General features: G+C 35.2%; 1 protein-coding gene across 2 annotated transcripts; it reads right to left on the bottom strand.

Annotated features, from left to right (window-relative positions):
- Positions 1 to 1,328: 1,328 nt before the first annotated feature.
- On the bottom strand, positions 1,329 to 13,729 carry LOC115984205 (UPF0481 protein At3g47200-like). 2 transcript variants are annotated; one of them, XM_031107174.1, is made up of 3 exons: positions 13,513 to 13,729; positions 2,775 to 3,089; positions 1,329 to 2,063 (listed from the first exon to the last, which is right to left on the bottom strand). In XM_031107174.1, the coding sequence occupies exons 1-3, from the start codon at positions 13,618 to 13,620 to the stop codon at positions 1,620 to 1,622; spliced, it is 867 nt and encodes a 288-aa protein (XP_030963034.1). In that variant the 5' UTR covers positions 13,621 to 13,729; the 3' UTR covers positions 1,329 to 1,619. The 2 variants fall into 2 exon arrangements, with proteins under 2 accessions (XP_030963034.1, XP_030963031.1); XM_031107171.1 differs by having other exon boundaries at positions 1,329 to 3,089.
- Positions 13,730 to 15,497: the final 1,768 nt, after the last annotated feature.

The raw sequence follows: 15,497 nt of genomic DNA, 5'->3' as shown, positions 1-15,497 counted from the left end.
GTTGTGAGAAAAAGAAAGAAGGCACAGGTTTCTTTTTGATACAAAATAGAATTTATATTCTTGCCTAATTTAAGTGTATATGTGTGTGAAACTCTTTCCTGAAGACTTAAACCCCGGCCCTCATCCCCCACACTCCACAAGCACTTATACTTGTGGAGTGGCCACCGTACCAAGGATGTGCGGTGGTGAAGGCACAGGTTTCTTGAGAAGATATTGTTGTGAAATGATGCAAATGAATAGACAGAAAAATAATTACCCAAAATATATAAAAAAAACATAATAATAATAATAATAATAATAATAATAATAATTGTGTGGACCCGATTTTTACGACCCAAGAATGACGTTGGGCTCGTGTGCAAAGGGCCCAAACAACATGATTTGTAGAGAGTGGGTTTGGAAAGGCTTGACCTTAGTCTGCGGGTAACGGTTCAGTCAAGATTTACATGGGAGCCTATTCGAAGGTGGACTTGGACTGCATGTCTAAGCCTTACACGGATGTGGTATGAAGATCTACCTCCTCGGAATTAGTCCGAGGAGCGCCTTGCTCTCACCGTCCTCCTCCTTATGAATTCGTCCCTTCCCTTTTTTCTGGTTCCGGGGAAGCCACTTTCTCAATGCCATGAGCTTCCCTTTTATACTAATATTTCCTTCCCATTCTTCACCTACGTGTCCGTTTCTCCTTGTTTGGGGTGGTTACTTGTCTTGTCAATCCTCACATCAGAGTGGTTGGGAAAAGCTGGACAGCATGGTATGAGTATGGGTTTGTCATGCGATGGGCTCCACATTAAGGCGTTGGCAGCCTTCTCCCTTGTGTTACTCTCGTACTGAATTTGTCCTTTTCTTCAGGCTGCTTGTGAGATGTTGGGCGTAAAGTCGTCCTCGGCCACATCCTTGGGCCTTCAAGGAGCTTTTATTGTGTGTCCCTGAAGATAGGGCTCCTCGACCTGGGTTTTGGGCTTTTAATACAAAGTGGGCTGAGTCCTCAGATTTCAGGCCCCACAATAATAATAATAATACCAAGGTTTCATTAATGTATATCTTTAGGGTATATATTAGTAAATTATTTATGAAACTTTTTATAAAAAAATTTAAAAATAACTAACTTTTTTTTACATTTTTTCTAATTTCTCATAAACATTTCTTAAAATGGATGATTAATATATGCACTAAATGTATACATTACATAAACCCATAATGCTATAATAATCTAAAAGGCACAAGACAAGGTGTATTTGCTTTTGTTTTTTGTTTTTTGTTTTTTTTCTTTCTCGGTTTGTTTTGTAGCCAAATTCTATTCAAAGAAAAAACACTAAACAAGGTTGATGTAACCAGAAGTGCCATAAATGGAACTTAATAACACCAATACACTATTACAAATTACAACACAATGTAAATGTGCCCAATTAATTGAGAAACAATAGGTCCAATGACAATTTAAATTGAAGTAGTGTGTAAAATTCAAAGCGTCTTTAGAAGCCCCCCCAAAAATAAAAAGAAAAGAAAAATCTTTTATTAATATCACAAGTAACTAGAGGCTTCCATTTTGAGGCAGTAGTAAATGCTAATAATTTTTTATCTGCTGTTTTTTGAGGTAGCTGCAAATGGATTCCATGCACTCATCTTTTTCCAGAATAGATAGTGAAGTAAGTCTGCACAAAGCTTAAAACAACGACAGCAGTAGCAGCAAATAAACCAAGAGCAGACCATGGGTTTCTAAAATATTTGTAAATTATTTCAGCCGCCCAGGTCCTTATCTTGCTCCTACAGTGCTTTTCAATATCTTCTCTAACATTTCTGTAAATTGAGTTATCTTGAATTGAGTCTGTGCATATCTCTTTGAAAAATTTAAACATCTCTTCGTCACTGCCTGCAGCGTTGAGAAGTATACGCTTTGAGCGCAACTCTTTGACATCGTCAGGATTGGCAATGAGTGCATTCAGGAAATTGACGTAAGATGTAATAACAATCTGTGTCTCACATGCAGTACTCAATTCAAAGGCTACCAAGTTCTTCCACACTATTGTTGTATCATAAGTAAGGATCAAAGGGGGAAGCTTAAGCTGTGCATAGAAAAAGCCAGGTATGAATTCAACATCATTAAAAGAAAATAATTTTCTTCTTTTTAATGAATGAGGACTACAATATATAGGCTTGAAATGGACCCCCTTAGCTTTAAGTTCACTAAGGGAACGATATGATGGACAATCATCTGCAGGATCTTGCTCCTTTTTCGAGGCTTTTGGAGATGGATTCCATAAACAAAATCTGTATGATGGAACAAAATTGAAACAGAGAGTACGTTCTTTCTTTCCATCAACAACTTTGGAAAATTCTTTTTGCATACATTCAAGGAGACAATGACTTTGTATACATTTAAGGAGACAATGATCCTGTGGCTCCTCATCCTTATCTTCTGGAGCTTCCTCTAAGGGTATGAACCAAAATAGATAATAAATGAATTGCTGGATCATTTTTGGTACTACTTTTTTATTATTGTTGTATCTAAGGCTCATCAAAAGTTCTAAAACTGCCAAAGGAATTTGGTTCTCCAACAAAAACATGTCCCTAATTACATAATTAGATCCCAATGAGCTTCCATGATTAACAATTAGCTTTGATACCTTGTCCCACTTCTTATCTACCACGATGTCCAATAAATATGAAATGAAACAACCGTCTCGGAGCATAATCAATGCAAGCGTATCATCACAATAATTTTCCTTCGAACAATCAATATAACAAGCTCTAGTGTCGTTATTCATATTACGTACCTTATAGTAAAATTCCAGAAACGATTTGCCAGATTCTTTAATAAACTTGAGCATGACTTCATCTTTGATTGTGTCTATTTCTTGGAGTTCTCTTTTGCCATGATGATAAGGACCAAAAGAAATAACTGCAGGATCAAAGTAGTCCTCGCTTCCCTTGGATTTTCGCAGCCTTAATGGGACTTTTGGACAAGTGACTTTTGTTGGATTTCCTTCGTTTTTTTCTATGGGGTAGCCCATATCGTCCAAAGAGGATCTTAATTCCATTGATATGTTACAGCGGTTGAGAACCCAATCAGATCCGGGAGAAGTCCAGTCCTACATTCATAAAAATAAAAATAAATAAAGAGAAGAAGGAGGTTATTTGCATAAATTCACCCCAATCACATGATCACGTCCAGATTTCGAGTATAATTGTGGATATTATACTAAAGAGTATGTGTAAAGTGATGTAAAAGAATATTTATGGTTGGGATCGATTCAACTTACCCGATATAATTTTAAATAATGTTACATCAATTAATATATTTTTTTATTGGATATGAATTTTTAAAAAATTTATGGTAAGATTACATTTTTTTTCCATTATTCTGTATATTTGCAAAATTTTCAAATGTTTAAAGATAAATAACTTTGTCATAATCAAGTATTTAAATTTTAAACTTTTGTAGTTTACAATTATGCATAAAAAATAACTTTATGAATCAAATGATGCTGAAAAGCCATATCGCTACTTTTAGCATAAAACTAGGAAAGGAGGAGCCAAAGCCAAAGTCAAAAAAAAAAAAAAATCTTAGCGCTCAAATGTAATATATATATATATATATATATATAGTAATATTTAAATAATTTGAGGGATGGGCTGGGGCTGTGTTTAGAAAGGGGAATTTCTGCTGTGGAGATTGAACTTGATGCAACCACAGCAATTTCCTTAGTTTCTAACAATGCCAATGCTAATGGAGATTTGTCTGGTCTTGTTGATGATTGCAGGGAATTGTTGCTACGTCTGCCTCAAGTTAAATTATCGCATTGCTTCAGGAAAGCAAATTTTTGTGCCGTTGCTTTAGCTAAACCGGGATCGGCTTCTGCATAATTGTCTTTAGTTTTTGTCTCCCCTCCCCTGTTATTTTGCAGCTCCTTTATGATGATATAATGGGTGTATATCGCTCTAGACTTTGTAGAACTGGTACTATTGTCAGTGTTTCTTAGTTAATGATAATTCCATGTTTACCAAAAAAAATATATATATATATATAAATAATTTTTTTTCTTATTTTTTTCCTCTTCCTTCCTATTCTTCTCGTTGCCCTCTCTCTCCTCAGACTCACTCAGCATCTCTCCTCTCCACCAAGCTGATCTGCTGCCCAGCCGCCATAGACCCACCTTGCCTACTCGCTGCCCAGTTGCCAACCAAGCTCCAACCCACCCCAGCGCCAATCTCCCTCGCCGATCTCCCCACCCCTTCCGCCGAAACTCAAAACCAGACACCACAACCAAAAACCCATTAAACATCAAACTCCATTTTAGCATCCCGCATCCCATTAAACACCTTCCAAAACAATTCCATCATATTACCTTTCAACAAATCTTTCAATAAAGCATTACAACACCTCAAACTGGGCATAATGTGACCGCTTTTGGCACCCAAAAAAACATTTGCCGCATCACCCAACATGCCCATCTTCTTATAACTATCAATCAATATATCAAACACCACAGGATTAGAACCTCTATTTCTAAAGCAACAAAGAACCGAATCGAAAACCAACAAACACGACCCGGAATGTGTTCTTATCATTTGCTGTAACAACCTACTAGCGGGTCCAAGGAGATTGGAATTGCATAACAAAACAGCAAGAATAGAGAAAGAATCTAAATTCTGAGGAATACCCATTTGGGATTTGGACCAGTTGAAGAAATCTAAGAGGCGTTTGGGGTCACCCACCTGGTTTTGGTGCAGAACAAACCGAACAACTTCTGGGTTTAGCTTCATGGGTATGTCTGAGGACGCCATGAAAGACCGCCAGTTGTCATGTCCAAGAAAGTTAGAGATTTCCCAGGAAATGTCTTGGATATCTTTGGCATTGGTGATGCTACAAAAACCAATAGATTTGAAGGGTCTTCTTCTTTGATCTGGGTTGAGAAATGGGTATCTGAGTGAGAGCCTCCACATGACGAATGAGAGAGATGCTGGAAAACCCTACACCTACAGCTACACATACAGCAGCAGCCGCAGCAGCAACAGCAACAGCAGACCCAGCGATCAAGCGCTATGCTCCTCCCAATCAGAGGTCTCTTTGCTTTTCACTCTTTAATAATCTTTCTCACCTTCAATTTATTTATTACTGTAATTGATCTTTCTTTGAATAACAAATTGCAGGAATCGCAGTCTCAACAGGCGCAAGTCAGGTCACCATTGTTTTTCCTCTTCTCCTTTATATATATATATATATATATATGTATATTTTTTTTCTTTTTTAATTTTATGGCTCCTTTTTTATTTTTTTTATTATGAATGGTGTTTATTTTATTTCTCAACAAAAGTAATTAGATCCTTTAATAGCTGACAATCTTCACTCTTCAGCTTCTTTCTAATTTTATACTCATTAAAAATCCTTTGTTTAACTAGCATATAAGTGATAAAATTCAATAAAAAGGAGGCACAACCCTAGTTGATAAAAACCAAGCAGCATTTCTTTCTTTCCAATGACAACACATTATTTAAGCATGAAGGAACCGCTTTCCATCATGATCATAACTCCATCATAGAGTAAGGCATTACCAATGAAAGACCAACTACCACAATTCTTAAGCCAGAGACAAATGAGAGAGAGAGAGACACTGACACCCAAAACCAACAGAAAATCAAGATTAGCATCGCCACCAAAACTCAAGATCGACTGAATGTAGAAAAGAAGGAGTGAGCTGAGAGAGGAGTCTACGTGGGACAAAGGAGAGAGAGACCGGATGTAGAAAAGAGGGAGTGAGCTGAGAGGGAACGAAAGAAATTGTTGAGAAAGGGACGCACCTGTCTTTGTTGTTGCATGTGTAAACCGAAAGAAATGAAAAAAAATGATGCAAACTACAAACTTGGAAGTTGCTGTGAGGAAACAAATTAAAGGAATTAAAATGAGCTGAAGAAGAAGAAAAAGACGGGAAGAAGTACATGTATAGATTTTTTAAAGAATATTTGGTGTAGATTTAACTTTGGAAAGGAGAGTCATGGGGAAATAAATGTTTTTTTTTTCTTAAATCTTAGAGTATCCACGTCAGTTTTTCTAAAATCATGTAAAACACAATTTTTACACATTTTACCTCAAAAATGCTCCACATCAGTCCTTCTAAAATTGTGTAAAAATGTGTATATCTCAACCCGAGCTACAATAACCGTGTATATCGTGTAAATATACACGGTTACTGTAATTCGTCCATTTATTATTTTACTAATTTCCGTTCGCTCCTTTTCTTTCTCTCTTCTCCGAGCTCAACAAACTCAGTAACTTCTCATTTTCTTCTTTTTCCTCAGATGCACACAAACACATCCACACACAAACACATCCACACAAACAAATCAACATAGAGATACACTTGCTCAAAAAAAAAAAAAAAAAAAAAACACAGAGATACACAAACACACCCACACACAAACAAACCCAAACGGACAAACAACAAAGAGACAGATCGATGCTTATCAGAACGATCGGTGCTTGACTGGAACGATCGGAGCTCGTGGGTTTCGCTTGATCGGAGCTCGTGGGTATGGGTCTTGCCTGATCGGAGCCTGATCGGAGCTCAGGAGTTAGGGAGATCGGTGCTTGTGCTTGTGACCGAGATGCTTGTGACCAAGATGGTGTGGATCGAAGCTTGTGATTGTGATCGGTGCTTCTACTTGTGACTAAGATGGTGTAGATCTAGACCGAGAGGGAGAGTTGATTCAGAAATGGGCATAGAGGTAGAGAGATGGGTATAGAGAGAGAGCAACATTTCAGAAAAAATGGAGAGAGAGAGAGAGAGAGAGAGAGAGAGAGAGAGAGAGAGAGAGAGAGCGTGTATGTATAGGGGTTACTTGAGAGAAATAATAAAAAAAATTGAGAAAATTGATTATTTAAATAAAAGAGGTGATAGAATAGATGAACTAATGTAGGTGTTTTGTAAAAATGGATGTGTAAAATAGAAAAAGTAAGTTTTTATTGTAAAAATGGATGTGTAAAATACACGAACTGATGTGGTTGCTCTTATACAATAAAATGTTGATGTTTGGTTCAAATTTATTGTTATTTTATTTAATATTTTCTATCTTTTAATCAATGTGATTGCTTTTTTTTTTTTAGCCAAAAAAATGATTTTTTTTTATGACTTTTTCTTTAAGTTGAGTTAAAATATTAATTTGACTTAAATGTGAAACTAATTACGTTTAATATTGAAAAAAAGAAAAGAAAAGAAAAGATATGACCATCTCCACAACCATTCAATTAAAAATTGTAATTATCGTCCTAGATGGACACTCGAGTGGTGTGGCGGTGGCGGTAGCAGTGGTTGTGATGTTTATTTATTGTAGTTGATATATTGTTTTATAGTGTTGTTTATATTATTTTATTATGTTGAAAACTAAAATAAAACCACTAATGTTGAGAGTTTTGTAAAGTGAGAAAGTAAAATAGATTAAGTAGATTTTTGTGGTGCCAAATAGCTAAATTTATGGCTCCACTAATGTGGACGCTCTTAGCACAAAATTTGACATAAATGTTAAAAACAATAGAACATGTAATCTAACAATAAGATTTTCAAAATATAAAATCAGTAAAAGGTTATTTAGTTGTGTAACATTGCTTAAATTTATACCTGTTGATGCCATTTTTTGAAAAAAATGCCTAACCGTAAAAGAAGCCCAACAATAAGGAAAGGTGAAAGAAAAAGGGAGCGGAAGAGGTAAAACAAGTAGGCCAAGGAAACCCAAGAAAATAGGTAATAAACCTAATGAGCCAGCGTGGCAAGAATGAGCCAGTAGGCCCACGGGCACATTAAGAGGTAAAAGTAAAACAAATGGACCGAAAAAACTCAGGAAAAGAGGTAATAAACCCAATGAGCTAGCATGACAGGGCAACTAGCAGGCCCATAAGCACATTAAGAGGTAAAAGTAAAGCAAAATAGGCAGGGAAAGCCCGAGGAAAGAGGTAACAAATCCAGTGGGCCCACATGGTTGGAATGACAGCCAGCAAACCTATGGGCTCATTAAGAGGTCAAGGCAAAGCAAAATGGCTCGGAGAAGCCCAAGGAAAGAGGTAGCAAACCTAGTGGACCTACATGGCAAGAATGGCAGCGAGTAAGCCTATGGGCACATTAAGAGGTAAAGGCAAAGCAAAATGGGCAGGGGAAGCCCAAGGAAAGAGGTAGCAAACCTAGTGGGCCTACATGGCAAGAATGGTAGCGAGCAAGCCTATGGGCACCTTAAGAGGTAAAAGCAACGTAAAATGGACAGGGGAAGCCCAAGGAAAGAGGTAACAAACCTAGTGGGCCCACATGGCAGGAATGGCCGCCAGTAGGCCCATGGACATATTAAGAGGTAAAAGTAAAGCCAAATGGGTAGGGGAAGTCCAAGGAAAGAGGTTATAAACCTAATAGGCTAGCATGGTAGGAGTGGCAACCAACAAGCCCACAGACATGCTTAAGAAAAGAAACAACAGGGGTAGAAGCCCAGCAAGTTGCATGGGTAGGGACTTCTACGAACACATTGTCCAAGCCCATGAGGGAATAAAGGGAAATGATGAAGCCCAAGAGCCCACATCCTTCATGCTATGGAAGATAAGCACAAATGTAGGACGAGCAATGGAATGAGATATAGCAAGAATGGCAAAAATGGCGTGGAAGCTAAAGAAGACAGACACAGAGGATAATGAAACTCACACACGAGAGCTAGAGCACCACCTACTTGTACCTAGCCAATACAAGATAGGTGGGCCTTTAGTCAAGGGATTTAGAGGGTGTGGTTTGGTTACGGGGAGAAAAGAAGTCTATTTTGGGGTTCTTGCCGAGGCTTCTTTTGGGGAAAATGCCTTATTAGGATGGCATTTCTCCCAAAAGAGGCAAGCATGTCATGCATGCCATAGGGGTAGGTAGAGAGAGAGCCTTCAATTTTTATCCATTCGGGTAAGGCAAAAAGGGGGAGGGGGAAAAACAAAATAGGGAGCTATGTCATGGAGTGAGGAGTGGTGTAGCAAGCACACTTTGGGCAAAGGTAGTGGCCGGGCAACCAACAGGTCAATGGGTAATCCTATAGAGATGCCCATAAGAAACCAAAAAGGGTTGGTGAAGCCTTCGGAACAAAAGGTAGAAATCCCATAGAATGAAGCAATATAAAAGGGGAGAGGTAGCCATAGGTAGAGGAACCTACGGAGAGGATAAGAAGAAAAAACTAAGAGTAATAGAACAAAGGAAAAGAACGAAAGTGGTAAAAAAGAAAGAGGGAAAACATGGCAGAAACTGAGGCATGCATCAATAAACCATCATTTCTCTCCCTCTTGACATTCCCACTCTCTGCAACTCTATAAATCGAGATCTAAAACCATTTAGGCCCTTTCTCCAGCACGAATAACTTTAATGACAAAACCCTATAACGAGGTTATCCATGTTGGCATTTGGTTCCCTTCTTGGGCTAGTTCCTACTGAATGACTCGACCTAGGATTGGGGAGTGAGCTAACCTCATTATGCTTGCTTAGAGTTGTTGCTTTTGCTCTGCAGTGGCTTGTTTTAGCTTGTTCAACATTCTTGCTATTATTTATTATGACGTAGTGTTTAATACTATTTGTCATTCTATTGTAATGTCTTTTATTATTTTTGCGGACTTAGTTGTTTCGCTGTAATGCCTTTTATAATTTTTGCAGTATTAGTTGTTTTGCTGTAATATCTTTTATTATCGTTTTTGTTGTATTAGTTTTTTTGCTATGGTATCTTTTGTTTTGTCTGCTGTAATAACCACTTTGTTGTGACGTCACTTACTACACCGAGCTAGTTGTATCATTCTCCCTTATGTCTAAACATTGGGCATGACTGGCTTACGCACATGCTGGCCTTTAGTGTAACCCCATAAGGCCAGGCTCAACTCCCTTACCCACTAGTTCACAGGCCTTGGTGCAGCAGAACGGGCTTTAGCCCATTGACGCAAAAAGGCCCCCACAATTGATTAACAACCAAGTGTGTTGAATGTAAGGATTTGCACTAATGTGCAAGGCGCCTCTTTAGTGTGATTGCCACTCTACAAGTATAAGTTCTTGTGGAGTGGGGGAAATTAAGGGTCAGGGCAAGGTTGTCAAAATCGAGATCCTACGTAGGATTGTTGAAAGTAGATGGAATCGTAGATCATAAGATCGGATCGTGAATCGTAAGATCCTACATATTTTCATATTTAAAGCAAAAAATACATTGATAATGGCTTGTATGTTGAATAATCATGTAAATTATAAATTCATCCATAAAAAACTTAGGGCACGTTTGGTAGACTGTAATAGATACTGTAATGTAATAGATATTCCTATGGCATAACTATTCGGTTGTTTGGTTATGTTTTTATTATAATGAATATTTTTTTCTTATGAATAACTATTCTTCAAAGTGAGGAATAACCATTCCTTATCAAAAGTACTGAATATCTATTCCTTTACCTTATGTAATAACTTTTTAAAAAAATTTCCTAAAAAGCCATTAGTTGCCACATCTTCAAAAGGAAAGAAAATAAATTTTCTATGTTGTTAATTATTAGCTCTATTTTGAACACCCTAAAATAATTGTATTTTAGGAAATTTGACTTAAAAATGATTTAATTACATCTTCCTTTTATATTCTACTAAATTGTGGATGTATATTCAGAATTCTATTCTTAAATGGTTACCAAACTAATGAATAGTAATACTTATTACATTTCAACTTAATATATTCATTGTAATACTTATTCCTATTCCCATGTAATAATCATTACAGTATACCAAACGTGCCCTTAGATTTGTATCATATGATGTAATTTGCATGTCATACATCGCTAAATTTATACTAACGAAACAAATATGTTTAAGTTTTGACCCAATGTATCTAAAAATTTCAATAAATGTTTAATTAGCAACCAAATTACCATAATATTTATCAAAACATATGGAAAATATTTTCCAAGTTTGAAATCCAAAATAAGTTAGCAAGATGAAATCTAAAAGCAAGATGAATATTAAGGTGAAATGAACATTTAATTATTCCCATTCTAAGGTTCTTATAATCACCATTCTAAATTCCTAATCATCATCCTCTATTTCATCATCTATGTAGATATTATATATTTGCATACTAAAACTGCAAAAGACATCAAGATACAATTTCACACTCAACTATTCAAGTTATACCACTCATCAACAATTAAAGAGCATGCTTAAAAAAATCAATCAATCAATATACAAATACAAGCATAACTAATAAAATTATATATAAAAAAATATTTTAGTAATATTAGAACACAAATTAATATATTGATCAAATAAATTTAACAACATTATAACTTAAAAGGCAGCAAAGCCAACATCAAATTCTTCATTTAGAAATGATGAAGCATTCCTTTATTTTGATTACAAGTGAACTAGAAATTAGAAAACATTTGCTTAGGTTAACATAATTTTATAAAATAAAAAATAAAAAGTTATACCATCACAACATGAAAAAAATAAAAACCCTTAAAATTTCATTAAAAAAAAAAAACCAAAAATTTATGTTTTTGGTAGGATCGGTAAGATCCCATATGATCCAACGATCCTATACGATCCTACACAATCCTACCATTTTTACGATTTTAGTGCGATCCTAAACGTTTTGGTGAGGTGAGATTGTAAAATCGTACGATCCTATGATCCAGATCACGATCTTGACAACCATGGGTTAAGGCTAATTCTCTAAGAGGGAGTTTCAAACACATACACTTAGATACGGCCAAGAGTTTCACACTCGCATTGCCAAATCATAAGCAAAAGATCATAATGGAGTTTCCTCCAATCGTCATTGGCAAGGTGAGGCTAGTCTTTGAATAAACTTTAGGCACAACATTCAGCTGATGATGATATCTATGCTTTTGGACTAGTCTGTGTGGGCGGTCGGAATTGCCACCCTTCAATACAGGTTGATACAACTAATCACAAATCATACAAGAAGTCATTTAATTTTTAAAGGGAAAATTTGTCAACTTAGTTTCAAAATGTCAATTGTAGAGTAGGGTGCAATCTTATAATTTTGTCCAATTTAGGTTGTAAATTACAAGTTCTTAAATTTTTTATTGAAAACCCTCCCTATAATTTAAAGTGGATTTTGCAATTACCCCCCCCCCCCCCCCCCCCCCGGCGGGCAAATAATAATAATAATAAAATAAACAATAAAGAAAGAAAGATGAAATACATGGTTTATTGCCAAACTTTAGAGTATGATCAATTTTAGTCTTTGAAATATAAAGTGGTTTTTTTAAAACCATATATAATTTAAAGTGATAATTTTTTGTTCCTGCATCAAAACGTGTTAAATATCTATAACAAAATGATTAGATGGCCAAACTAAAAATTAATGTCATCCTTATGTTAGGCAGAAAATTATTAGGTGTTTTTGTAGCATGATGACATCATACTCCTTACATTCATTGTAGATTCCACCATAAATCTAATCAATGGAATTCACCATGAATGTGAGATGAAAGAGCATCTAATAATTACTTATGTTAGACACATTATAGATTTAAAAAGATCATTTTAAGTTTGTTAAAAACTAAAAATACTAAAATCATTTATGGGCTAAAGTTCAAGGGGCAACAATATAACTTGTATGTATTGGCAATAAATTACAATAATTAGACCTTTGTGAAGGTCCTAAGCACCTCTTCAAAAACATGACATTGGCAATGACTCTAATTACACCAATGATTATTGTACAATCACTTGCCTTAGCATTTTTTTAGTAATTATTTTTACCTTATTTTTTCTTAACATGTTATATTTCATTTTGGATAAATAACACTAAGCTCCCTTAAGATTTCATGAAATGTCATTCCCCAAGAACCTATCTAAAGATGATACTCCCCGTTAAGGTTTGTATATATGTGTAAGGGTCATATTTTTTTTGTATTGACACATCCAAGCACTTTACATGTACATATTTGAATCTTAAATTGTGTTTGTTTAGAGTGTGAAAAGAATATGGAAAATATTTTACACCATGAGAAGTGTTTGGGTTGGCTAGAAAGCTCAAACAAACAAAAAAAACCATTTCCGTTAACCGTAAAATATCAAGACTCGAAGTATAAAATAGTTTAAACTTCTATTTCTCTGTCAAACCACTTACACCTATTTTCAGCTTCTACCCAAACATAGAGAGAGAGAGAGGGAGAGAAGAAAAAAAAAATGATGTCAGTGATAGACTCAAATTATATAACCAGTAATAACTTGCTACCTAAAATTTGTGATAATATAGTGAAAATGTTGTAATATATCATTACTCTTAAATACAAAATATATTTAAAATAAAAACATTGAGAAACAATTTAAGAGCTGATTTTTATAGTTTTATTAGTATAATACACCTTCTACGAAAAAATTTATTATATTACATTGGCAATATATATGACATTAAATTAAAGAAAATTTAATCAATATAATGAAATATGAACCATAAAAATGACAAGAAAAGACAAAATTTACTTAATTTACTATTGTCACAACTTGTACTTACTGCATCAGTGGGAACGACTGTTTGATCTTGGCCTCTGCTTGTTTCACCATCATTTTTGCTTTCATCCTTTGTCGGAAGAGACTTCTCCATTGAAATAAGGTGCGCCATTACGGCAATGACACTGACTTCGTGCCCGTTTGGTTCAACCTTAAGGGGCCAAAAATGCGTTTTCCAGCTCAAGGGATTCCTCTGAGAGAGAGAGAGAGAGAGAGAGAGAGAGAGAGAGAGAGAGAGAGAGAGAGAGAGAGAGAGAGAGAGAGAGAGAGAGAGAGAGAGAGAGAGAGAGAGAGAGAGACTTGTGTTTGTGTTTGTGTGGAGGAAAGTAGAAGAAAAGGAAAATATATAAATAAGAAGATGAAACCTGTTTATGCCTGTATTAGAAGTACAAACATAAATTATTTCACTTTTTATTTATATTATTTACAATTGTGATGGTGTAAAGAATGTTATGGAGAAAAAATTGTGGGTACATGCATAAGTGAAAAATAACCAACCATATTCTGCCATGTCAAAGGCGTGACAAAAAAATTGTGAAATAGTTCGGAATCTTGGATCAACTCACTTAAAAGGTAGATGTTGATAAAATTATTGGGTTTCAACTTTTAATATAATAATTTTGTATTCTTTATAAAAAAGAGAAATGTTATTTTCATAATATTTTCACAACAAATTCTAAGTGGCATGTTGTTATTGGTTGTTATTAACGAGCAAAAAAATACTTTAAGTGATAGGTTCAAATTAGAACTAATAACAGCTTACCATATAAGATTTATTGTGAAAATATTACCAATATATTATAGACGTAACGCTTCCTTAAAAATAAAAAATTGTTAAAACCAAATATTTTTTACAAAATTTTTTATTAAAAAAGTCATTTATTATTAATTGGAAGAAGTGGCGGCTCCAATTTTTTTTTTTTTTTAAATTATCCTTAAGACTTAAAAAATAATTCATATATTAACAACCACACCAACTGAAAAGCACGGCCAAACCCACTTCCTTCGGTTTTTTTTTTTTTTTTTTTTTTTTTTTTTAAAATTATCTTTTATGAAGTCTTGCCCAGTGTTCGTTCACTTGCTTTTAAGTGGACCACTGCCCCAATTCAAATATTCAATGCCACGGCACCATCCCCCCCACTCAAGAGACGAGCCAATCAACAGATTCAACGCAACTAGATATTTTACTAATATTTTATATTTACATACACTATGTTTTAATTTTGAAATAGCGGATGATATGGATATTTACATACACTAATAAAAAAAGACAAAAAGCTGAAAAGGCAATTTATATTGTCAAAAGTTTAGAGTCTGCCTAAGACTAAGTCACAACACAGGTCGGTAGTCGGACTATGAGTATGAGAGAGAGAGAGAGAGAGCGAGAGAGAGAGAGAGAGAGAGAGAGAGTGCTGAAATAACTCGATGTTACCTGAGGTTAGGGACGGCAGCACGGTGCAGGCTGAGGCCATGACGAAGGCATATTATTAATGTACACACAATTTTTTTTAAAGAAAGAATTTTTTTTTTTTTTTTTTTGTGAAGAATCTAATAAATTCATATATATATATATATATATATATGAAAAAGCTGTTTTTTTATAGCATTATTAATTTATTATTACAGATTGAATTATTACAGGGGGCCCAACTTTTGGACACGGCCTATCATTAGAATGATGGTATGACTGGCGCAATAATTTTTCAGCTACTGGACAAAATTTTCAACTAAAGCCTCTGTCCCACTAGTTTTCTTTTGGTTGCTTTTTATCTGCACGATTATACCAAGAAAATTTTGCAGCTACTGGACAAAATTTCCAACCAAACCTTCTTTTGGTTGCTTTTTCTCTGCACGATTATACCAAGAAAATTTTGCAGCTACTGGACAAAATTTCCAACTAAACCTCTGTCCCACTTGTTTTCTTTTGGTTGCCTTTTCTCTGCATGATTATACCAAGAAAATGACCATAGAAAACGAATGATATGGATG

This window comes from Quercus lobata, chromosome 4 (genome assembly GCF_001633185.2).
Source record: "Quercus lobata isolate SW786 chromosome 4, ValleyOak3.0 Primary Assembly, whole genome shotgun sequence".
Classification (NCBI taxonomy): domain Eukaryota; kingdom Viridiplantae; phylum Streptophyta; class Magnoliopsida; order Fagales; family Fagaceae; genus Quercus; species Quercus lobata.
Note: the sequence above shows the minus strand (reverse complement) of the source record. Positions and strands in the feature narration are given on the sequence as shown.